The sequence below is a fragment of the Hylobates moloch genome, unplaced genomic scaffold, assembly GCF_009828535.3.
Source record: "Hylobates moloch isolate HMO894 unplaced genomic scaffold, HMol_V3 SCAFFOLD_6, whole genome shotgun sequence".
NCBI lineage: Eukaryota > Metazoa > Chordata > Mammalia > Primates > Hylobatidae > Hylobates > Hylobates moloch.
Window position 1 is genome coordinate 66,779,322 of NW_026652281.1, and position 26,009 is coordinate 66,805,330.

The 26,009-nt window shown below is 43.6% G+C and overlaps 2 protein-coding genes and 1 long non-coding RNA gene across 8 annotated transcripts in view; 1 reads left to right on the forward strand and 2 right to left on the reverse strand.

The window, feature by feature from the left end:
- LOC131383806 (uncharacterized) overlaps nt 1-5,268 on the forward strand; it is a 60,534-nt gene extending 55,266 nt beyond the window's left edge. For 3 of the 4 annotated variants that reach the window (XR_009214123.1, XR_009214125.1, XR_009214128.1), the window contains 3 exons: nt 1,199-2,116; nt 3,715-3,879; nt 5,030-5,268. This is a non-coding gene — a long non-coding RNA (uncharacterized LOC131383806). Of the gene's footprint in view, nt 1-1,198; nt 2,989-3,714; nt 3,880-5,029 lie in introns of those variants that run through there. The other variant, XR_009214127.1, reaches the window with a different exon arrangement.
- Nucleotides 1-7,204, reverse strand: part of CKMT2 (creatine kinase, mitochondrial 2) — a 33,370-nt gene extending 26,166 nt beyond the window's left edge. The window contains exon 1 of the mRNA XM_032156935.2: nt 7,165-7,204. The gene's annotated coding sequence lies outside the window, so the exon portion shown is untranslated. The remainder of the gene's footprint in view (nt 1-7,164) is intronic.
- Nucleotides 7,205-10,196: 2,992 nt separating this feature from the next.
- The window catches only part of RASGRF2 (Ras protein specific guanine nucleotide releasing factor 2), a 270,733-nt gene continuing 254,920 nt past the window's right edge, over nt 10,197-26,009 (reverse strand). For all 3 annotated transcript variants that reach the window (XM_032156933.2, XM_058440755.1, XM_058440754.1), the window contains exons 24-27: nt 24,537-24,616; nt 22,990-23,107; nt 20,694-20,762; nt 10,197-14,729 (exon numbers count right to left, since the gene is read on the reverse strand). In XM_032156933.2, coding sequence (XP_032012824.1) covers nt 14,637-14,729; nt 20,694-20,762; nt 22,990-23,107; nt 24,537-24,616 — 360 coding nt within the window. In that variant the 3' untranslated portion in view covers nt 10,197-14,636. The remainder of the gene's footprint in view (nt 14,730-20,693; nt 20,763-22,989; nt 23,108-24,536; nt 24,617-26,009) is intronic.

Consider the following 26,009-nt stretch of genomic DNA (forward strand, 5'->3'; position numbering starts at 1 on the left):
CTAAAGTATTGTATTGCATGCCTCCATATGCCCTGGGACTAGGACCAGGTCACACACTGCAAAGGATTTGAGTGGAAACAATGAATAGACCCCTGCACACCCATGTGCATCAATGGAGGACTATGGATGCCGCGTGCCCCCATTCCTCCGGGCCACTGTCACTAACCCTTTGTCTCCCAAGGAATGGAGCTGCCAGAGAGTCCCAGCTGCCTCAGATCCTCCCTGGTCTCTCAGGGATGCTGAGTGTTTTCCCTCAAGCAGGGTTTCGATAGGCGGATGCCGAGGGGAGGCTAAGTATGGGGCCAAAATGCCCACAGCACACAGGTATCATTCCGGGCAGCACTGAGGGGAAGCAGAACCAGGGGATGGCTCTTGGGGCCTTCCTTCGCAGGAACACCACTCACTACAGGCTTCCAGGCGGTCAGCGGGTCATGTGAGTCAAGGGCAAGTGAGTAGATGACACTGATATGTCTCAGGTAGGGAGAAGCCATGGTGGGCAGCATTGGAGGGAGGGGAAAGAGGGGACGAGGAGGGGGTGGAGATATGTATTTGCCTACTTATTCATCTGATGACTATTTACCTACTATGTGGCAGCTTTTCCAGAGTCCTTAGTCTGAGGAAAAAACCCTATGTGCTCATGTTATTCCCATTTTACAAGTGAGCAGATGCAGGGAGAGAAAGGCAAAGTAACTCGCCCAGGACCACATGGTTTGTGAGTGGCAACGCTGGGATTCTGGCCAGCAGTCATAGTCCACACTCTTCATCAGGGCCCTCTGCTGGCAACTAGAAATTGTATGTGATTTGTGCTCTACTTGGGGAGCCAGCCTGTTGGGGGGTCCTGGGAGGGCATGGTCGGCTATGGGACAGACCATTCAACGATGTTGTTTGAGGAGCCTTGTCAGGTCTTAACCACACCAAAGTATTGTATTGCATGCCTCCACCTGCCCTGGGGCTAGGACCAGGTCACGCACTGCAAAGGATTCGAGTGGAAACAATGAATAGACCCCTGCACACCCAAGTGCATCAGTGGAGGACTATGGATGCCACGTGCCCCCACTCCTCCCTCCCCAAAGCTGCTTTCCAGGCATCTTCCAGCTGGGGAAATGGCCATTCCCCTCAGCCCACAGCAGACTTAGCCTGCCCTTGAATGCTGCCGAAAAAAAGAAAGGGCTAAATGTGTCCCCTGTTCTATTCCTAGTCCAGATTCCTAAGATGAGGACACAGCATCCTGGGCCACTGTCACTAATACAAATTTGCCTCTGGAGGGACTCTACGGAAGATAATTCCCCTGAAATTTGGAGAGTTGAATTAAGCTAGGACTGATTCTGCCTGGAATTTGTGGTGGCTACCTACCCTAGAGGGCCTCAAGGAAACCTATGGTTCAAGACAACCCTGACAGATTCTAGAGTCTAGAACAGAACACCTGTTCCACCAGGGATGGATTTGAACATGGGCAAGGCCAACCACCCAGTTCACAGCCTGTGTACAGCAAAGATTACGTTACAGCCTGAGAGCTAAGCCTGGAAGCTCTTTCATCCATCCATTTGTCCATCCATCCATCCATCTGCTCATCCATCCCTCCATCTGCTCAACAAATGTTACAGAACCAATCCTTGTGTCAGATACTGGGGCTGCCCTCAAGGAGCTTTTATAGAGTTCAGGGTACAGCCAGGTGGGGGAGACAGATCACTATTAAAACCTACCACTATAATCCAAAGGACAAGATCAAAAACAGTAAAGAGGAGAGAAGACCCAAATTTGCCTGGTGGGTCAGAGAGGGCTTTCTAGAAGAGGTGAAAAATCTTCGGGGCTATCACTTCACCTCGCCCGGTGGATAAAGGGAGGACTTTCCAGATACAGTGGACAGAATGTGCAGAGGCAGGAGCCATGAGTGGCAGAGACAGGGGAGGGACTGCGGAGACAGGCTGGAGCCAAAGCACGATGGCATTGGAGCCATAGCCAAAGGAACAAACTGTGAGACCTGGGACTTGAATTTGGAGGTGGTGAAAAGTGACAAGGTCTTCACAGAAGAGTGATTTTTTCAACTCGTGGAAGGCTGATCCCAGACCAATGCTGCCAAAGTGTGGTCTGTGGGCTGTTAGCAGTTCATGACCATGTAAGTACAGGAATTGAGAGTAAGCATTTAGAACACCTACAGCACTTTGATAGTCATTTTACTTTTTAAATTTTGAGCTGGCATTTCGTATGCCTGTTTATTTTTCTTTTCTTTGAGACAGTCTCTCTCTGTCGCCCAGGCTGGAGTGCAGTGGCACGATCTCAGCTCACTGCAAGCTCCGCCTCCCGGGTTCACGCCATTCTCCTGCCTCAGCCTCCCGAGTAGCTGGGACTACAGGTGCCTGCCACCTCACCAGGCTAATTTTCTGTATTTTTAGTACAGACGGGGTTTCACCATGTTAGCCAGGATGGTCTCAATCTCCTGACCTCGTGATCTGCCCGCCTCGGCCTCCCGAAGTGCTGGGATTACAGGTGTGAGCCACCATGCCCAGCCTTATTCTATTTTTCTAATAGTTGCACTTTATCATATTTTACAAATGTGTGAGTCTGCTATGGATTAGAAATTAATAAGAGATTTTGCCACAGATAGTTTGAGAAGCCCAGCACTGCCACTCAACAAATGCTGGTGCATTCAGATGGTGAAATATTCTGCAGCTATTAAAGGAGTTAAAACTGCCTCCACTTACCTGGAGGCCCATCTGTGACACCTTTTTAGGTTAAAAGAAAAACTTGCTTAGGACTGAATATGAGTGGTTGCAATTTTGTAACAATGATGTATATACATATATATTTTCATATATTTGTATGAACATAAAAGTATTGAAGGATACTCATCAAACTGCTAAAAGGGTTGCTTCGGAGTAACAGACTTGGAGAAGGCAGATTAATTTTCTCTTAATGGAACTCTATTGTATCACTTGTAAAAATAAGCATGTGTTACCTTTATGATAAAAAAGTAAAAACCTAAAAAAGAAAAATTTGATGTGTGTTAAAATTTTGGATTTCTAGGCTCCACCCTTTTGAATGAGCCTCTCCAAGAGTGGGGCCCTCACATGTATAGTGAGAAAAAGCTCCCTGATTACAGGATGTTACCAAGCCCCGCTAGGTGCAGGAACCCTGCTTGGTACCCACCTGAGCCTCAGCAGCTCCTCCCCATCATGGGCATGATGAGGTCTCCCTATGGGGTGTTGTGAAGACGACGGGACAGGCTGCAGCAGGCACCGCTTAAATGAGTCCCTTCCTCTGATGACCCTAAGGCTATCGGATCATCATCACTCCCTCCCCAAAGCCACACCTGATTATTCCAGCCAGCACTCGGCCTGCCCCTTTTCTGAATGCTTTTTGATTTTAGCTAACATTTTTAGCATTTAAGTGTTTCATTTAATTTGAGAAAGAGTCTCGCCCTGTCGCCCAGGCTGGAGTGCAGTGGTGCGATCTTGGCTCACTGCAATCAGCACCTCCCGGGTTCAAGCAATTCTCCTGCCTCAGCCTCCCAAGTAGCTGGGATTACAGGCGCCCACCACCACATGTGGCTAATTTTGTACTTTTAGTAGAGATGGGATTTTGCCATTTTGGCCAGGCTGGTCTCGAACTCCTGACCTCAAGTGATCCACCTGCCTCAGCCTCCCAAATTGCTGGGATTAGAGGCGTGAGCCACCACAGCTGGCTTCATTTAATTTGTATTTTCTATCTCTGCAGACAAGACTTCAAAGGTGTCTATCACATACTTTCAGATCTACTGATCATCCTCTGAAAACCAACACTGGGGTTCACAAAATGGATTTAACCAATTGGGCTCCCCAGTTCTTCCAGACTCTACCCCTCCAACAGTGTCTCCAATGACTTCCTGGCATCACTGAACAGGTCCTTCACTTTGCCACCTCTGAGCCTTTGCTTGAGTGTTTTCTTTTACCTGGAATATCCTTTCCAACCCTATACACCGACTGAGTCAAACCTTCTGTCTTCTTTTTGAACTAACATTTATGAGCTCCTATCATGAGCCATGCATTATGCAAGGGACCTTACAAACACAATCAGTCTATGTAACAATCCTGCCAAGTATGCTTTATTTTGTGCATGGGGAAACTGAGGCTCAAGAGAAGTGACCTGCCCCAGGTTTCAGTGCCAGCACACTAGTAGAGCTGGGATTTGAACCCAGGTTTGTCTTTAGCGCTGGATTCAGCTTCCTTGCAGACCACAGCACCTCACATACAGCCCTTCACTGACCAGCAATTGGAGGGAAACCACCCTTGTGGCTTAAAAGCTGTGGTGCCACAGATCATTCCGCTCGGTCAAACCCCCAAGACCGTAGAAGTGTATTTACCATAGCGGCTCCTAGTCACAGGATTGTCACCTCAGGGCATATGACTCCTCCTAGAGTTGCAGATTATAAACTTGTTCTCTTTCCCTGTCCTCAGGCTCCCGCTGAAGTAACCCAGATGCCAGGGATATCTCTGCCCGCCCCACTCTGACCCTAGTGCTCAATGTGCCTGCCAGGCCTTGCTAGGGATGTTGTGCCAGTGAGGAGAAAGGTGGTCTCCAGCTCTCACCCCATAGAAGCCGCTTGCCTCAGTTTCCCTAACCTGGAACACCGCGATGACTCCCGAATTGAAAAACACTGCTTATGGCATCTAGGTTAAAATTGGCAGAATACCTGGGCTCCAAGCCAGGGAGATTTGGGGCGATGGGGAGGTGCAAGAGCACAGCCAGACAGAGCCAAAAGCAATAATATTCTGTTTGTTCCTACACTGCCCTCCCCATTAAAAAAACAAGGAAGCTGCATCAAGCCCTTTTGTTAAGTGGCCACAAGCTGTACATTTCTTGGTCCCAAGCAGGTATACTGGGAGTTCAGATCCTGGTCTTAATGGTCTTCTCTGGTTCTGTGACATCCTAGAATGTGAAGCAGAGGCCTTGGGTTCTGTCACTTCCTCCAGCCCGAGCCCCCTGCTCTTCCTGGGCATCCCGGATGGACCATGTCTGCCTTTCTGCTGACTCAGACTTATTTCTGGTCCAGCCATTCACAGCGTCCGTGTGTCTGAACTCCTCAGCCAGAGGGCAGGTGGAAGGGCAGGAGGAGGACCACGTGTCAGCTTTCCATCCAGAGAGCCACCTCAAAACAGAGGACGTCCTTGGGCTTGGACCAGCTCCACAGAACACTCTGAACAAATTCTCACGATGCCAGGCTCCTAGGCCAGCAGAAAATGCCTGTCTCCTCCCAGTTCTAAGACAGCAAAGGATTTGCGTTACCTCACAACCACTCGGTATGCAGCCAACCTTAATGGGCACTCTTGGCATTACTGTTCTACTCAGCAAATAGACAGTCCTAGGCAGGAGATATTTAGAATCCTACTCTGTAAAACAGAGGCCTTTCCTAGGCCTCCTGTGATGAAGGCATGGGACCGTTACCAGACTTGTCCCTCAAGGGTAAATTGTTTTCAAGAAAACAGGAAGCTAGGAGCCATCTAGTCCTTTGAAGTGCTGTGAAGAAGTGGGCTGCCTTCTTCCCCGCCCAAGGGAGGGAGTCTCTGAAGCTTCCCAGGAAGGGTTAGTGTGACCTCCAGCAGTCACCTTCAGCATGGGTTGCTGCTGGATTCCTGGCTCTGTGGGCAGGAGCTCCCAGAATGCTTGACACAGGCTCTATGCGGCTTCCTTTGGGAAGACAAATGGAGCCTGCTGTAGGCTATGGCAGAGATGGAGGCCCAGGGCCTCTGAGCTAGGGGCAAAGTCAGTCCCCCTCCTGTGTCTGAAACCCCAGGACTCCGCATTCTGTATGGCACTCCCCCTGACCCAACCCACAGTTTTCCTTAGGAAAACTGACCTGCCTATGGCCCATTTCCTAATGATGTGATTTGGTCATGAGGCTGGCAGAGTCCATGGGGTGCATGTGGCACTCCTGTGCTTTGCTGTGACAGTGCCTTAACCCACAGTTGTGATTAACTCCAAAGTCTGGGGTCTTTGGAAAAGGTGCCTATCGATGCAGAGGAAGTGAAGTGCTCACACTGCCAAACAAGGCCAAGAGCCTCCCGGAAGAGCCTGCCTGTCAGGAAGTCTCTGGCCACATGCTGTGGCCATGCTCGCCTCCATGAGAGGACAGAGAGAACAGACCAAGGACACGAGTTCAGAACACAGAAAATGTGAGAGCCGTAGACAGGAAAAGCAGCCCTTCTGGAAACAGCACACTGGTGTACCTAGCGTAACCTTGTCCTGAGGGCCACTAACTGCCCCTCACTTGACTCAGCTGACACTGTGAGGGGTCACGAGCCTGGCAACACTTTCTGGAAGGTCTAAAGGGCAGCACTGAGGAGACCTAAAGGTTTTGGTCTGTTTGTCAAATGTCACTCTTCCTCATATTCGGAGGAGAGCATTTGAAGGCAGACCACTCCAGGGGCAAGAACAGGATTGATTTTAACCCCGGGACAACCAAGCAACCAAGCTAGCGAAGAACAGGCCTCTGCCCAGGTGAAACACATGGGGCCAATTCCACAGGTTTTTGTTGTTGTTGTTGTTTTTTAATTAACCTCCGGTGGGAAAGGATGGCGGGGAGGGGAGACGGTTACTTGTCTCATTATCAATGTGTTAGTATTAGTGACAGCAAAACTGAATCTCTAGCAATACTATTTGCCAGTTTAAACTGGGCCTGGCTATTGGGCTTATTAGTAAATAGCTTCTCAAAAATTTAATTTTCTAGTTAGTTCATCCCAAGTCACTGATTTACACGTCTTTTGAGACTGAGACTGCTGGGGAAAAACATTCCCAGAAATGAGTGGATTAGACTCTGAATTACAAGGGAAAGATACTTGAAGTTTAAAGTTGTCCCAAACTGTGTCAAAATACAGCCTTTAGATTTTTTTTTTTTCCATCAAGAAAAATTCCTGATTCACTACCAAAAAGAGGCCCTGCAGGCAGCGTGCTGATTTGTTCCGCTCCTGGTGCTGAGCTGCCCCCACCTGTGTGCAGGGTGGAGGGGGCGCTTCGGCCAAGGGCGGGAGCTCTGCTGGCTTTAGCGAGTCGCCATTGCCTCCTCCCAGTCAGCCTCCTAACGGAGTCCCGGTCCACAGCCCTGCAACCACTCCTCCAAGGCCCTTCACACTGGCTCTAGCCATGACCCCTCTTTGGAGGAATAAAGCAGAGTTTCACAGACTCACCGACCTTGAAGCCGGAGTCTCCCACGTCCTGCTGAGCGCACACAGCCAAGAAGTGTATGCAGGGCGGGCTGGCCGGGCCGGCCTGGAAAAGCCTCCCTGGCGGGGCGGGGCGGGGCCAGAGGACCTCGCCAATCCCAGCGCAGACCTCCGGGCGCACCGGCCCCCGCAGCTGTACCCTTGAAGGCAGGCCCCTGGGCGCTGGGCCCTTTATAGCACCTGCCCTTTCTCTGAAACATAAAAGGCGGAGCCAGTCTTGCTCCCCAGGCCTGGTCCTGGAGGCTCCTCTGCCAGGGCTCTGGATCTCAGAATGCAAGGGCCAGCAGGTGAAATTGCACATCTGTTGAGGGATTTCTCTCTTCTCTCAGGTGTACCAGCCTTGGGGCCCTGGTGAGCTCTGGAAGATGAACCCCTCAAGCCAAGGTCGGAGAGGAGGATGTCTCAAGCTGCCTGACTCCAGCAGCTGACCGGGCTCTGAGCCAGGGGCTGGAGGGACCTCCTTCCAGCGTCTTTGTCTGGGGCCTGGATCCAGGGACAATAACAGTCACGTTTCTGCTCAAGATCAGGCCATCTGCAGTAGATGGCTAGATTATCTCGCTTTCTGTCCACACCAGCTTAACCCACGGCAGGCCATAGCCCTGCTTAAAAATAGCCCCGCTTGGGATATCCACCGCACGCCGGGAAGGCTGCCTGTAAATAGTAATGACCCAGCAGGATTTTGGACACCAGCCCTGCCATTTCAAGGGAGCCTGCCTAGGCATCTGGTGACCGTCACGTACTCAGCTTCTGAGGCCACGTGGACATGACCAACTGGTTCCTGTCTCTTCCTTCTCAGAGCCCAGCTCATGCTCAGAGGACTTGATGGAGCAGGGGGTGGAGCCCCAGGAATAACCTTCTACCCAGTGTGCTTCTCCTTCAGAGTTTCCATTTCTTTTGAACACGACCCATGTTTAAAAATATCATCTATTTTATCTTTGCATGGGGTACTGACTGGGAGTGCACGTGAGGGGGCCTTTTGGCGGGACGGGAAGGTTCCTGATTGGGGTGGTCATATAAAGATTGGGACCAATCAAATAAATTTCATAATCCTTTAAGGAGTCAAGACCCACCAGTTTGCATATTCTGTCATCAGGGCAGTCTCGGTTTATTCCTTCTCAAAATAGCTCTTTTCCACACACACTTGTTTCAAGTCAGTTCAGGTGCCAACTGAAATAAATCCAGTGACCCTGAAATAGCCCAGCTCCCAGATCCAGAAAATTATAAGGCTTTTAAAGAGCATGGAATTGTAGATTTAAAGAATGGAAGTTATAGCAAAAACCTCCTTTTCCTCCCCAATTGCCTAATCAACATTTAGAGCCCCCTCCACTCACCCTACCTCAACACCTTATATTTTACAGAGTAAATGTATATGTTAGTAAGGTCAGAAGAAAAGTTGGGTCATTGTTGAGAAAAGAGGGTACCACTCTTCTTTTGGGGGCCTGGTCCTCTTCAAGCTTATTATAAAGGTTGTGTGATGGGGATGAAATCTCTAAAAGGGACTCAGTAGAAATTCTGGCTTTCTGGAAATCTTTCAAATGTCATCCCTGTCACATGGCATCCACTCCCTTCTCATCGTTACCAACTCCCTTTGAAGCTCTGGGGCTCTAGCCACACCAGGCTGTCCTGTGGCTGGCTTCTGCCATAGGGGCAGGAACAGAGTTGAAGTGTGCGACTGCCATATCATTTGCTTTAAAGGAAAATGTCCTGGACTTGTTCCTGAGTCCAGCGAGAGTGTGGCTAGAGCAGGCCCCAGATTTGACCTCGAAGGCAAGGACGATGCCTTGTGGGATGAGCAAGTAATAGGATGAAAGGAACCTGGGTTCCTGTGTCCCACCAGCCTGGATTGCTCATTTCAGAATTGGGCAGGAGGAACCCCTTTCCTTAGTCTATTCTTGTGTCCAGCAACTGTAACTTAATTCCATCAGCTCTAAATGTTGCCACAACTTCATAGAAGTTAAAATATTTTCATATATAGTAATCCATATAACCACTGCAGTAATTTTAGGGGTAGATAGGAGTCTTATTTCAGAAGCCCCTCCTAGGTGGAGCCTAGTGACTGTTAGGCCAGGACTCTACCCCAGCAGCTTCTCCTCTCTCCACTGCCCATTCAGGAGCGTTGAGCTGCTATGCAATGGACTGAGCTGTTCCAGGTAGTAGTGAGTTCTCTGTGCCTGGAAGTAATCAAATATAGGCTGGGGGTGTCACAGGAAGAATCTAAGCACTGGAAAGAAAGTGTGATTAGTTGATCCTTTGTATCATTTCAAAGCTTTCCCAAATTCTTTGAATTTTAGGGCCTCTTCTAAACTGTTTTTCTTCCTGAACTTTAGAATATTTAGAAGTAAAATATCTGAAGGAGTTCACTGCTATGAAGAAGATGTAAAATAAAAATAAAGCCCCTAGGCCCCCAGGAAAAACAAAACAGACTCATTGTGGTAAAGAGACCCCAGAAAACATCAAAAACCAGATTCTACAGCTTTGGCAAGGCAAGAGGTCAGTCACACCCAACATTCCCCCACCTCGATAACTGCCTCAAGACTTCCTTTCCTAAAATTTTAATGTTAAGTCTCCATCCCAAAGTGAACATGGGTTGTAACATGTAACATATATGATTACTGACTATGCATGCATTAGGGCCTCTCATAAATATTCATAAGATTATCCTATAACCTACTAAATGTATATGTATGGCTCATCTTTTTGGGCATAAATCTCAGCCTCTCCCTTTTTTATCTGAAGTGCTTGCTTTTGGCTTTGTCCAGAGGCTCCAGCCTGCAGATTGTAACTCTTTATAAGAAATTAAGTTCTCACATGGATACATATGTAACAAACCTGCACATTGTGCACATGTACCCTAAAACCTAAAGTATAATAATAAAAAAAACGAAAAAATAAAAAATAAAAACAACAGAGTTTGACAAAAAAAAAAAGAAATTAAGTTCTATTTTTTCTAAATGTATACATTTCATGGTTTTAAGTTGACAATGTAGAAACATGGGGGGGAAAGAGTTAAATGAAGAAACCAGTGAGATTTCTGAATATTCAAGAAAGGTGAAGTTTAATTTGCATATAGGCATAACCTACACCTCACCTGGCAAGTGTTAGGCCACAGCACAAACCCCTCTGTCCAATCACAAATGTCCACAAATTTGCAAAGTAACTGGACACGAACGATATGCTTCTCAAACTCACACACATATTCGTCCATCGCACACACACTCAAATGATAAAGAAATACATTGAAATCCTCTACAAAAGAGAGCTGAGGACAGTAAGCAGATGACCTCACGTGCGGACAGCACTTTGCAGTTTACAGTCTAATCCGTTTGGTCCTCACAATAGCCCTGTGAGATAAGCAGCACAGGGATTACTATTCACACCGTTTTGCAGATGAGGAAACTGAGGCTCAGGGATGTGTAAACACCAGCCTAAGGTTTTCCAGTTGGAGACTGGGCCTAGGACTCAGGGCCAGGATGCCTAGGCCAGCTCTCTTTCATAACTGGCTTTCTAGTGAAAAATGAAATGAGCTGCATAAAAACCAACATCATTAAGTATAATAGAACTATTATTTTCCTTGAGCAGATCAGACTATACTATCAATCCTAATGTTAATGTCATGCTGCATGGCAGCTGAGATGAATAATTTTCTGAATCGTTCATGTGTTTATACCTACAACAAAATGACTGTTTTCCATTTTGGTTCTGCCTCATCTTAAGTCACCAATGGCCACTGAGAAATGACACACTGATTAGATTTCATTGACTTAAGTCTTCTTACCAGGAATTACATGGTGGTATCTATAATCGAGCCATTAAATTTACAATCTGATTTCTTACTGAAATGAAAAAGATTCTTATTTGTTGATTCCCTCTGGCTGTGGACATTAGCCTGGCTATACCCTTCAGCCATAAATAGTATGTTCTCTTTTATGCCTTTTCGATGGTTGTAAAAATAATACATTTTGCAATTGGATTTTTAAAAACCTTTATACTTTAAAGTGAAGAGACTTTTTTTTCAAGGGGATAAAATCAAACTTTGAAGAAAAAAAAAGCTAAGTAAAATCTCTTGCTTTTAAATAAAAGTTAATTTTATTGGGAATAATCCCGGTATTGCATTACTCTTTTTAGTTAAGAATTTAAAAGCTGCCCAATCGATGCTGGCCCAAAAGTCTCATCTTATACAACAACATGAGAGAAAGGGTGCTGATCCATCATTATTCGCTCCACATGGGACCACAATGGATTTTTCTCTTCCAAGTGATTCAGTTTCTCTGAGTTTCATTTGTTTATAAGCAGTACTTTAAGACGTACTGAAATTTAACAAACAGTAATGGGACTTGGTATGAGAGCCACTTGAAAATATTGCAATGGCCGTTTAAAATTCCATCTTTAAATTCCTTCAGAAAAACACTAAGGAAAAGTGACAACGTTTTACTTCATGCCTGAATCTGTCAAATAATATATTGGATTAGGTAAGAGATTTGTCCCTGTAGCAAAATTAGATGTCTCAGTTAATAACCAAAGGCATCCCCTAAAAGCTCCAAGATAATTCCATTGACAGTACAAAATGTGGGCATTCATTTGAAAGCATGAAATTGGATTTTTCTTCTGATTTTCTAGGTTAATTTTACAGTATACATGTTCGCTACTTGGCTGTTAGAGGTTGACCTCCCATCTCCTCTTAGAAATGGGTCTCCATAATGGACTAGAGGCAGATGCAGCTGGGAATGCATGCTTTGTGTGTAGGCAGAAGAGGACGGGTACTTTAACGACCAGAAAAAACACTGCAAATTGCTCTTGGGGATTTTTAATTTGACCAAATTGAAGGTATTTTAATATGTGCATTCCTCTCCCAGCTGGCACACGAATAGTGCAGGTCATCAACAGACACTCCCTCAGAGGTGGAGCTCTCTCTCTTGCTCTCTTGCAGCTCCAGGAAGGCTGCAGACTCCAGAAAGTGGTGTAATTCTCAAACAAAAATGCGAAAGGCTAGTGAGTGGCACACCCCTGTATTCCCAGCTGCTTGAGAGGCTGAGGCAGGAAGATTGCTTGAGTCCAGGAGTTCGAGGCCAGCCTGGGCAACATAGTGAGACCCTGTTTTTCAAACAAACAAAAACCCCCTAAAAGTCAGCATAGCAATTGACAATGCCTAATATGACCACTGCGGGGCAGTTCCAACATCCTGCAGGAAATAGGCGCAAAAGCTTTGTCACTAGTTGAAGAAAAGCTGTAATCCAAAAGGGAAGGAGCATTTGGAAACTCCTGTCTTATTTTTTGTTAATAAGAATGGCTGCAGTGTCTCTGGAACATTTGGGTCAAAGAAATGAGTCCAAACTTCCAGAAAAAGTGCACGCAGACCCATCCCTTTCCCTCTGAAGGACACTGGCAACTCCAAGGCAGAGTAGAAATGCATCCACCTTTCCACGTGTTGTTTGGCCTGAAACTGGTATGTGTGTGGTCCTTTCACAGATTTGTCCCGGTTTTAGTTCACCCTTCAGGACTATGCTTTTGAGCCATGAAAGCTAACCTTTACTTTTCCTCTGCAAGACCTTGAGGTGTTTGGTGCAACTGATACATATTATTTCAAACCCTCAGTTTCTGGAACACTGAGAAATAAATCACAAGTTATGCGTTGTTAGGATCCAAACAGCCCATGCTTCTCATCATGCATCAAGATGCGTCAACCTCTTATTTGAAACTAAAGAGAACAAACAAGCAACTTTAAAAAAGAAAAAGAAAGCATCCATAAGGAACCCTCCTTGGGTTGAGTGCTACACTGTTGGCTAATACGAACTATTGAAAATATTTTGGGAATGGTCTTCAAATATTATAAATATTTTCTTTTACTTAGTTGATATTTCACTATATAGTTACATACAGAGATGGCACTTACCGTGCAGAAAATGTACATTCTCTACCTCTATGGTACATTACCAATGCTAGCTCTTTCACTGAGTCTTAAGAGCCAGCAGGTGGAATTTATTAGTCTGTTAGCTCTAGCAATATAATTAAAGTGCAAGGAAAGAGGGAAAACAGCCAGACAGATCAATTTTTCATTGTCAGCATCAGTAAGTTTCATGCCGCTAAGAGAAAATGTCAGGTGCAACAGGTTCAGGGAAATAGAACTATATTTTTTCTCTTCCTTCTTTTAAAGCAGCAGTCTCCCTGAGAAGAGAAGAGGGAGGTAAACAATGAGATAGCCCTATTTCTTCAACAACTGACAATATTGGGAAAAGGAAGGTCACTTCCCCAGCCTCGGGTAGCAGGGCTAACCCTTGCATTTGGTTTTGTAATGTAAGAGCTGTTCGGTGGTTGGGCCCATTTCCCATGCACTTACAATATTCTGAGAGATCTCTCAACATCAGTTTTTAAAGAAAGAGATCTACGAACAGCATATGGAAGTGTGGGTTTTGAAAAGAAAATTTCACTAAACTGTTTAAAAAAAATACAGCCAATATTCATAGTAAGCCTAAAAAAAGGTCTGTGTAAATGAGAATAGATTCCTGCAGTACTATGAGTGGGGAAAGAAAACAAGCAAAGCAAGGTGCAGAGATGATTTTTAGGTATAGATTTTCACTCAGCACTGAAACCCATGATTCCCCACAGCACTTGGTGGCCTTCTGTCTGTTCCACAGTTTTGTCGGTGAGATGGGCGTGCACCTTTTTGCAGCTGCCTCTCCAGGGGGGCTGGCTTCTTAGGACCAACAGTCTCAAGGAAAAGCTCCCCACCCACCTCAGACAGCCACTGTCTGGAATCCACTGGGGCACAGCCTACTGCATTTAATTAAGGAAATGTTACATACAAATCCATTTGTGTTTCATTCTTTCTTTCCTATCCCGTTGCCTAAAGACTGGAAAGGCAGTTTCAGAAGGTACCATTCCTCACATGGAAATATTTAGAATGCACTGAAAACCATGCACATGCTGTAGACTGAAATTGCTTATGTGTTGGTCCATCTCTGTAGAGGAAGTGTCAGCTTTTCTGTGAAGCTTATACCAAAAGGAAATGTAATGGAACCAGTCAAATCCTAGAAGATTGGTAGGTGTGCCCAGGCCAGTAAAGCGCCAGAGAAACATCACAGGTCTTTTTCATGGATCCTTGTCCCTGAGTTCTAACAGAACACGGACAGAGTTTAAAATTTACCGATTTACCTGCTTTGTTAAAATGGCAACTAGCATCTCCCATCTGACATTCCCTTACGTAAAATGTGACACCAGCTGTCTAAATAGCCATCTTTCACCTTCCCACCCAAGTCTGAAGCATCTGTCTTTGACCCAAACAGCTGGGTTTCTCTCTGGAGACAGAATTCCAGTCTGGTTCCATGTTCTTTGGTGGAGAAAGGAGACTGGCTTCGTGCTGTACCGTGATAGGCAAGGCATACACAATTCTGTCTGTCCTGCTTTCCATGAACATCCCGTGGACTCAGGGGCAAGGCCAGATCTTCAAGCAGGGAGCCGAGGTTCAATTTTTAGTGACAGCTCATATAGCGTATCTTCATCTATGATAAGGTCTTTGTCAAGCAAGTACTGTGTGACCTGAAAAAAAAGGGGAAGTCCCAGCTTTTACCTCTTTCAGACACCAGTGCATACATTTTCTGAGGGAATCTAACACAGTTCAACATTTTCTCTTAAACACCTAAAAATCTTATTTGACCAAAAAATCATAAATATGTTTCCATTGTTAAAAAAAAAAAAAAAAGTAAACATCTTTAGTCCTCTCTCAACCCCCAATCCCAGGTACCTCCCTCAAGAGGAACTACTGTTACTAATTGGTTTGTATTCTCCCAGTTGTTTTTCTATGTCTTTATAGAGATTACATGTACTTACAGAAATCATTTTGCCCCCTAAAACTGGCATCATGGTGCACATTTTATTCTGCTTTCATCTCTTAATGATAGGTTGGAGAGAGCTCCCTGTGAAAGTAGATAGAGCTCTAACTGCTATACAGTATTAATAGTGCAATATATTGGAGCTTATTTAATAATCTCATATTGATGGATGTTGAGTTGCTGTCAATACTTCACTGTTACACTAAGTTTCAGTGAATTCCTTGTTAGCATGCTTCCTGGTGTGCATGCATGAATACTCTGCTAGGCTAGGGTAGATATCAGAAGTGAAAGGAAAGGAATTGACACTAGAAATGAATATGTTGGGGCATGGGGGATTTCCATGAAAATATTTCTTTAGTTTTATTGAAATATAACACATGAAAGTGAAATGGATAGTTTGATCCATTTTGACAGATGTATACACCATGTAACTTACATACATTTCATGATAAAGAACAATTTCAGCATCCCCAAAAGTTCCCTCATGCACCTACCCAGTCAATCTGCTCTTGGAATCAAGCACTGCCCTGGTTTCTATCACCATATATTAGTTCTGTCTACTTTGGAACCTCATATCGATGGAATCATACAGTGTGTACTCCTTCATGTGTGGCTTCTTTCGGCATAGTGCTTTGAGATTCAGCCTTGATGTGGCCTGTACCAGTAGTCTGCTCCCTCTCATGGCTGAGTATTCCATTGTAGAGATACGCCATAATTTGTTTATCCATTCATCTGTTGATGGACACTTGAGTTTTCCCAAATAGGGGCTATTATTTAGAAATGTTATGAACATTTTATACAAGGCTTTTAATGAGCATGCTTTCATTTTCTCTTTGGATAAATACCTAAGAGAGAAATTGCTAGCTCCTAAGATGGGTGCTCATTTAACATTTTAAGCAACTTCTAAATGGCACAGTTTTGCAAAGTGGTTGTTTGATTTTATTCTCACCAACAATGGTAAGAGTTCCAGTAATTCAATATACTAATTTTTAATTTTAAGTGATGATGGAAAATGACCTGCAAAGCTTCCGAGCCTACAGTACCTGTTTTCCCATACCCTAAGCAATGTTTGATATTATCAATCTTTTAAATTTTTGTCAATCCGATAAGTGAAAACGATGTCCCACTATAATTTACATTTTCTCTTTTTACTGGTGAAGTTGAGCATTTAAAAAATATTTATTGGCCATTTTTTTTCTTCTATGAATTAACTATTCACAGGTTTACCAGTTGAATTGTTTATGCTTTTCTTATAGATTATAGAAATACTTTTATTCTGTTTCTTTGTTTTATATGTTGCAAATGTTGTCTCCTTGTCTACTGCTTATATTTTGATTTTTAAATAATGGTCCTCTGTCATACAGAAGTCCTTAATTTTCATTAACTTTGTCAAGCTTGGCTTTCACAGCTTTTGCATTCTGTGCTTAAGAAGGTCTTTCAAATCCAAAGGTCATGAATATTTTATCCTTTATTTTATCCAAATAATATAAATACTTCTTTTTAAGCTTAGGTAATGAACTCATCTGGAATTTATTTTTGTGAATGGTAAGATGGAGAGCCGAAGTTCCTGTTCTATTTATTGAATGGTCAGTTTCTTTCTGGCACTTTCTTTGAGTGCCTTCTTTATCTCGTATTAGATTTTCAGGTAGACTAAACACACACATGGACTTTCTTCTGCCCCACTGGATTTGCACTGTGCACTGCTGTGTCAGTAGAGTCCTGCTTTTTTTTTTTTTTTTTTTTTTTTTGAGACGGAGTCTCGCTCTGTCACCCAGGCTGGACTGCAGTGGTGTGATCTCGGCTCACTGCAAGCTCCACCTCCCAGGTTCACGCCATCCTCCTGCCTCAGCCTCCCGAGTAGCTGGGTCTACAGGCGCCAGCCACCACACCCAGCTAATTTTTTGTATTTTTAGTAGAGACGGGGTTTCACCGTGTTCACCAGGATGGTCTCGATCTCCTGACCTTATGATCCGCCCGCCTTGGCCTCCCAAAGTGCTGGGATTACAGGCGTGAGCCACCGTGCCCGGCCGAGTCCTGCCTTATTTACTCTCACTTTAGGATGTGGCCATAACTGGTAGGGAACACTCTCCTTTACTATTCTTATTTACCAAAAAGTTCTTGTCTGTTTTTTGCCTATCTATGCCTCCGTAAGAGTTTCAGAATAAGTTTGTCAAGTTCCGTGAAAACCCTGTTGGGATTTTGACCAGGATTTCAATGCATTTATAGATTAATTTGAGGACAATGGACCTCTTTACAGTAGTAAGTGTTTTGATCCATGAATAGGATACAACTTTCTCCTTACGTACTTCAGTACATAAAGGTCTTACATATTTCCTGTTCCACTTAATCCTAGGCATTACAGATTTTGTTGCTATTTTGATTGAGTTTTTTTATATTACATTTGAATTGGTTATTGCCAATGTGTTGAAAATTGGCTTTTGCATGTCAAGTTGCTATACTCCCTTAATAATTTATCAGTTTTTCTCTTGGATTTTCTCTTGGATTTCTCTTGGATTTCATAGATCAAATCATCTGTGAATTATAGTATTTAATCTTTACCTTTCCAATTTTTATACCTTTGGCTTCTTTTTATTGCTTCATCGCCATGGTGAATTTTTTCCTGTTTGAATCTGAATAGTAGCAGTGATGGTCACAACCTTGTCTTCTTCCTGACTTGAATTAACTAATTCAAGAAACATTTATTATCTACTATGGTCCAGGCACTGTGCAAGATGCTGGGGCTATGACAATAAACACAGTAGTCTGGCTCTGACCTTCATGGATATCATGCATGTGCACATAATCACATAAATAAATTTAAAATGGTGACTCCAGCAGTTAAGTGCTAGAAAGGAGACTTACATGGTGCCATACAACCTTAAAAGAGTGGAGTGGGGTTTGGGAAAGTTAGGAAAGTCTTCCTAAGTGATACTTAAGCTGTGTACAAGTAAACTGTGCAATGAGGAAGAAAGGGCACTCCAGACAGAAGGAAGAACATAGGTGAACGCCTTGTGGCAAACAGAAATAGGGTGAAACCTAGGGGCTATTAAAAGAAAGTGTGTCTCTCACTGTTGGAGAGGGAATTTACAGATAAGCAAATGTGCGGAGAGGGCTGGAATGATTCACATGGTAATAGAACAGAGTTAGAGGCATCAGTATATTTGGCTTAATACAAATACTGATGGTTACATAGAGATATATTTATAAATATGTGTGTGTATGTGTGTGTGTGTGTGTGTGTGCATATATATATATATATATATATGAGTAGTATACACACATAGATTCCTGTGCTGTGTCAGCTGATACCTCCATAACACAAGCATATCTAAAGCCCATATCTTGGTTGCTGAAACCATTCTCCAAAAAAAGGAACTAGAGCTTTTGGCAGAAATATCTGAGTGTAGGACTGGGGCAAAATATAAAAGATGAGTCTAGAGCATCTTTTTTCTCTCCCTTCAGAGTCAGCGTGTTGCTCTGTTGCCCAGGCTGGAGTGCACAGGCTGGAGTGCAATGGCATGATCTTGGCTCACTGCAAACTTTGCCTCCTGGTTTCAAGAGATTCTCCTGCCTCAGCCTCCCAAGTAGCTGGGATTACAGCTGCCCACCACCATGCCTGGATAATTTTTGTAGTTTTAGTAGAGATGGGGTTTCACCATGTTGGCCAGGCTGGTCTTGAACTCCTGACCTCAGGTAATCCAGCCGCCTTGGACTCCCAAAGTGCTGGGATTACAGGTGTGAGCCAAGGCGCCCAGCCACTTTTTGTAGAGACAGGGTCTCACTATGTTGCTCAGGCTGGGCTCAAACTCCTGGGCTCAAGCAATTCTCTTGCCTTGGCCTCCCCAAGTGCTAAGATTATAGGTGTGAGCAACCACACCTGGCCTGGAGCAACTTATACTATCAGAAAGTAAGAAAGTCCTCAAAAAAGAAAAAGAGAAAACCCTACATGGATCAGGGTATGACAAAGAAGTCAACTGAAAGAGCACCCAATGGCCAAGCTTGGAACAGTTTCAGCAACAGAATAAAATATTATTGGATGACAACCCTAAGTATCAAATCCATTAGTCCATACTGATATAAATAAATGATTGAATAAATTAATAAATGGAGAAGAAACAAATCTCTTGAGCAGAAGAATTCCAAGTAGTTTATGTAGATATTTCGCTCTCAAGGAGAGGCAGGCATAATTCTCCATTCCTTAGGTGTGGGGTGTTCATAGTGACTTCCTTCCCAAGAATACACGATGAGGAAGGAAGGAAAAAGAATAACTTTACAGTGGAGACACCCAGCAAACACTACCTTAGCCAGGCGATTCAAGCTAACATTAACAGTCAGAAATTATGTTGATAATATAACCCCTGATCTGATGTGATGAAAATGGCACTTTACCTCTGGGGTCTTCCTTCCAATAACCCATAATCCCAGGCTAACCCTGAGTAAACATCTGACAAATTTCAACAGTGGGCCATCCTGCAAAATACCTGACCCCTACTCCTGAAAACAGTCAAGGCCACCCAAGTTAAGGAAAGTCTAAGAAACCACCACAACCAAGAGGAGCCTAAAGAATCTTGACAATTAAATGACATGTGGTGTCCTGGATGGGATCCTGGAGCAGAAAGAGGATATTAGGTAAAAAATAAGGAAATCCGAATAAATGATGGTCTTCAGTTAATAATAAGATATCGGCTGAGTGCAGTGGCTCATGCCTGTAATCCCAGCACTTTGGGAGGCAGAGGTGGGCGGATCATGAGGTCAGGAGTTCGAGATCATCCTGGCTAACATGGTGAAACCCCATCTCTACTAAAATACAAAAAATTAGCCAGGCATGGTGGTGGGCTACTCGGGAGGCTGAGGCAAGAGAATGGCGTCAACCCGGGAGGTGGAGCTTGCAGTGAGCCAAGATCGTGCCACTGTACTCCAGGCTGGGCGACAGAGCGAGACTCCATCTCAAAATAATAATAATAATAATAATGTATCAATATGGGCTCATTAAGTCTAACAAACACATCATACTAATGTAAGATAATAATAGGGACATTGGCTGAGGTATTCGGGAATTTTCTCTACTACCTTCTCAATTTTTCTGTAAAGCTAAAACTATTCTAAAAAACTAAAGTCTATTAAAAAATAGGGTAAAAGACCATTTGTGACTAGGATGGAGACTAGTAAGGGGGTATATGATGTGAACTGAATCTTAAGAAAAAAGTAGGGGCCATATAATGTGAGACTTCATGGTCATGTCAAAGATTCTTAATTTTTTTTAATCCTAAGACCAATGGGAAGCCCGGAAAATGTTTTATGTAAGAGAGAAAATAATCCACTTTGCATTTCAGAGAGCTCTACCTAGCTGTAATTTGTACAATGAATTTTTCATCCTAGAGTGAATGCAAGTAGAGCAGGCAACAGATATTGGCAGCTTGGACAAAAGGTTGTGGCAGTGAAGACCAATGGAAGAGGGGCCGATTCACAAGAAATATAAGAAGTAAAATCAATAGAACTTGATGACGAATTGTTCTTTTTTTTTTAATCAGACTAGCCAAAGATTTTCTATTTTACTGATCTTTTCTATGAGCTAGCTTTTGGTATTTTGGATCAACTTTTACTGTTGTTTTCTAATTCATTAATTTCCCCTTTTTTCTTTATTAATTCCTTCACAGCCACATAATATTACCTTTGGCTGATGATCTATTCGGTAGGAAGTCTGCTGGAACTGGCGTATCTCTCTGATGATGTGTGATATCTAACAGAGGAAAAAACAAAACAAAATGACAACAACAAAAGCAAAGAAAGGTATTTCCTGCATTGCAGCACATTCTTCTGAGCCTCTTCCCAGAAGGGTCAGTCCCTTCCTCCAGTGAGGCGGGTGGAGCCTGCCTGACCATTTCCTATGGTTGGTGCTTTCTTGACTCTCAAGGAGGCACATGAAATGCCAAAAGCAAAAAGATATTGAATTCAAAACTGGGGAACAGCTGTCACTATGTGGCCTCATGTTTGGGAGAAGCAAGCTCTGGGTGCTGTCATTCATGGGCTCCTTGCTTCTAGATTAGTGCTTAGAACCTGGCTGTCCAGGCTGGGCATGGTGGCTCACGCCTGTAATCCCAGCACTTTGGGAGGCCAAGGTGGGTGGATCAATTGAGTTCAGGAGTTTGAGACCAGCCTGGCCCCAACACAGCGAAACCCTGTCTCTACTAATAATACAAAAATTAGCCAGGCATGGTGTCGTGGGCTTGTAATCCCAGCTACTTGGAAGGCTGAGGCATGAGAATTGCTTGAACCCAGAAGGCGGAGGTTGCAATGAGCCGAGATCGTGCCACTGGCCACTGCACTCCAGCCTGGGCAACAGAACTGTGTCTTTAAAAAAAAGAAAAAAAAAAAAGAACCTGGCTGTTTAGCAAGAAGCCTTCAGCAAGTGTCTATCACTGGTCAGTCTTAGGAAGTCATCCTTGGATTCCCCATCTCCTTGGGGATGCTGAAATGGCTTTGCCAAAAATCTCCTCAATCAATACTTAGGAATATACCTAACCAAGGAATCGAAAGACCTCTACAAGCAAAATTACAAAACACTGCTGAAAGAAATCATAGACAACACAAACAAATGGAAACACATCCCACGCCCATGGGTGGATAGAATCAATATTGTGAAAATGACCATACTGCCAAAAGCAATCTACAAATTCAATGCAATTCCCATCAAAATACCACCATCATTCTTCACAGAATTAGACAAAATAATTCTAAAACTCATATGGAACCAAAAAGGAGCCCACATAGCTAAAGCAAGACTAAGCAAAAAGAACAAATCTGGAGGCATCACACTACCTGATTTCAAACTATACTATAAGGCCACAGTCACCAAAATAGCGTGGTACTGGTACAAAAATAGGCACGTAGACCAATGGAACAGAATAGAGAACCCAGAAATAAATCCAAATACTTACAGCCAACTAATCTTCAACAAAGGAAACAAAAGCATAAGGTGGGGAAAGGACACCCTTTTCAACAAATGGTGCTGGGATAATTGGCAAGCCATATGTAGGAGAGTGAAACTGGATCCTCATCTCTCACCTTATACAAAAATCAACTCAAGATGGATTAAGGACTTAAACCTAAGACCTGAAACTATAAAAATTCTAGAAGATAACATTGGCAAACCCTTCTAGACATTGGTTTAAATAAGGATTTCATGACCAAAAATCTCCTCAATCAGCCCACATCGGGTATTAGTCCCAGTATCCACCTCCTCTTCCACTGCAAGATTAAAAAGCAAACATTGGGCCGGGCCTGTAATCCCAGCACTTTGGGAGGCCAAGGCAGGCAGATCACTTGAGGTCAGGAGTTTGAGACCAGCCTGGCCAACATGGTGAAACCCCCTCTCTACTAAAGATATAAAAATTAGCTGGTTGCCAGGCGCGGTGGCTCACTCCTGTAATCCTAGCACTCTGGGAGGCCCAGGCAGGCAGATCACGAGGTCAGGAGATTGAGACCATCCTGGCTAACACAGTGAAACCCTGTCTCTACTAAAAATACGAAAAATTAGCCGGGCGTGGTAGCGGGCGCCTGTAGTCCCAGCTACTCAGGAGGCTGAGGCAGGAGAATGGCGTGAACCCGGGAGGCAGAGCTTGCAGTGAGCAGAGATTGCGCCACTGCACTCCAGCCTGGGCCACAGAGCAAGACTCTGTCTCAAAAAAAAAAAAAAAATTAGCTGGGCATGGTGGCGTGCAACTGTAATCCCAGCTATTCAGGAGGCTGAGGCAAGAGAACTGATTGAACCCGGAGGCAGAGGTTGCAGTGAGCGGAGATCGTGCCACTGCACTCCAGCCTGGGCAATAGAGTGAGACTGTTTCTCAAAAAAAAAAAAAAAAAAAAAAGAAGAGAAAAAAAAGGCAGTCATTGACTTTTATTACTTAGCTTCTTCTCTATAAACCTCTAAAGCCATTGAAACAGGCTAATTATGAAATTATACCTACCATTCTCATTTTGGAGAAATTGACAAGGCCTTCCTCAGTAAAGTTTGGTGTTCCTTCTTCAATAAATGCCAGGTCTGTCAAGTACATCCCAAGATAAGGAACTGCAGGAGGGTTACAACTGCCAAGACCAAGAGGCACTGTTCTGAGACTCATTTGAATAAATGTCTATTTCCCTCCCCAAATTAAACAAAGGAGGATTAAAGTATCCTCCTTTGATACTGAAGAACAAACCCTTTTTATTTCAGTTTCAGAAGCATATTCATAATATGCAGAATTTTAAACACATTTCACAGTAGAATATAATACAAAATGACAGCCCATGCTTTACTACGTGTTTGAAAAATAATGGCATGTTCAAACAACAGGATATCTTAGAGACAAATACAAAGCATTTGCTAGCAGTAATTGTTTGTAATACTTGTAAATTGCCCACACTTCTTTGAGGGGTAGAAGCTTGGAGGGAAACCTCTATGGTCTTACCTCTTTAAATCAAGTATTCAGCCTTGATGAACTAGATGGAAAAATCCATGCAATTAGAGCTTTGCACTGGTAAAAACTTGTTTTCTGTTTTAGTTGGTACTTAAATGTTTTAGAAAGTGTAGACTTAACATCACAACTTGGACTAAGGTGAGACACTGTTTTGTTTGGTTTTTAGAGAGAGCTGGGTATACTTGGTCTTCTCAGAGGCCGGAGGCTAAGCACATGGGCTTTTGATGCGGGAGGAACTGGGTTCAAATCCCAGCTTGACCAATTACTAAGTGATACTGGGAACATTGTCTGAACTGCAGTTTCCTCTTTTGTAAAATGGAGATAGAAAAGCTTATCTCTTGAATTTCTTGTGAGGCTTACATAAGACACATCAAGCACTTAGCATGAAACCTGTTATTTAGTAAATACTTCGGTAATTAGTTCTTATACTATTATTGCTGTTGTTGCTATTATGATTATTATTATTATTAGTCTTAGTCTTGCTTTCACTCATACCATCATAGGACTCATGTTTTTCCAAAGTAAGTACATGTGGTAGATCATGAGAATACCAGTTGCAGGAGAATCTCAATCTCTCTCTCTCTCTGCGTGTGTGTGTGTGTGCGTGTGTGTGTGTGCGTGTGTGTGTGTGTGCGTGTGTGTGTGTGTGTGTGTGTGTGTGTGTGTGTGTAGAAAGGCAATAATCTAGAAACCAAAGACCAAAAATAATAATCAACAAGTGCTGGAATATTTAAATAAAACTCACAGGAAATAATTGTGCTTAGGTTAGGAAATAACTGAATCAAGAACATTTTTACAGTAAAAGATAGTCCGATTTACTATGGTGGTATTACCTTCTTAATTCTTAATCTGCATGCCATGAGTATATCCATAAGACAATTACTGTATGCACAGTATTCCAAATAATAAGGAAAATCAGAAAAATACCTAGATGATACAAGTTGTTTCCCATTTATTTTTCAAAGCAAAGTAGGTGGTAGGTCACTGTTTGTATACTATATACATTATGTAAATATATTTCTGAATTATGTATAATTTAATAATTAAGATAGACATACTTTTTAAGGGTTTCTCTAAGATTTTTAAATCTTCCTTCAGAGGAAACAGTCTTTTGAAGTTTGTCCATTAGAGCTTTTGTCTAAAAAGAAAAGAAAAAACTCAGTGTGATGAAAATGCTATGGTTTAAAAAGACAGTGAATTGCCAAAAGATGTTCAATTCTCTTCTTTGGTGGCAGGTGCTGATACCTTTGCCAGAATAAAGGTCATTGTGTGATAGGATTCTCAAGATGTAGAGATAGGGCATTATGTTTACATTTAATGTTAACAACATATGGAGAAGAGGAAGTGCCTGTATCTACACATTTAGCCAAAAAGAGAGCAAAAATGTGTGGAAAGAAAAATTGCAATGGATAGAAAACTTAGGCACTTAAAGAACTGACAAGTAGGCCAGGTGCAGTGGGTCATACCTGTAATCCTAGCACTTTGGGAGGCTGAGGCGGGTTGATGACCTGAGGCCAGGAGTTTGAGACCATCCTGGCTAACATGGTGAAACTCCATCTCTACTGAAAGTACAAAAATTAGTTGGGTATGGTGGCATGTGCCTGTAATCCCAGTCACTCGGGAGGCTGAGGCAGGAGAATCGCTTGAACCCGGGAGGGTTCAAGAGGTTGCAGTGAGCCGAGATTGCGCCACTGCATGCCAGCCTGGGCAACAGAGCAAGACTCCGTCTCAAAAAAAAAGAAAAAAAAAGATTCTATATTCAACACGTGCTTGTCAATTATTTTTGACAAGTGGGATTTACAGGCGCATGCCACCATGCCCGGCTAATTTCTGTACTTTTAGTAGAGACGGAGTTTCACCATGTTGGCCAGGCTGGTCTCAAACTCCTTACCTCGAGTGATCTGCCCGCCTCAGCCTCCCAAAATATTGGGATTACAGCATGAGCCACCACACCAGGCCGAATATAGAATCTTAAAGGAGAGATCTCATGTCAGACAGCTTTTGCGACGAACCCTTTAGAGTGTTAATCTCCAAATGACTAAAGCACATGTTTGGTTGCCTTGGTATTGACTGAGCAATGTTCTCTACTACAGATCCTTTCTTTTGTGGTCTTCTTCATCAATTTGTTAGAGAAGTATAACTGATAATTACTGAGAAATAACATTGTTGTTGACATTGGTCTGGGGTTTCTTCCATGAACATAGGAGAGTGGTAGGGTGGCCCTTGGGGAGGATAACCCATTCCTGGGAATACCCACATCCAGGCAGCATGGCTGGGCATGGAGGATCCAGGTCCTACCTGGAGAAGAACTTGGAATGCCCAGGTTGAGGGTCCTCAAACTACTTTGTCTCACCTGGAGAGGAGCTGCACAGCTTCCTGAGAGGCAGAGGGCTGTCTTCCCAATTCTGGTGTCTGAGGGCTCTTAGAGATGGCCTGCTTGGTCCAGGGCTAACCTTGCTCAAAAAAGTTTCAAAAGTACAACCTGTCCTACAGCCACAGACCAATCTGTGGGTTCCAGAGTGCAGATTATC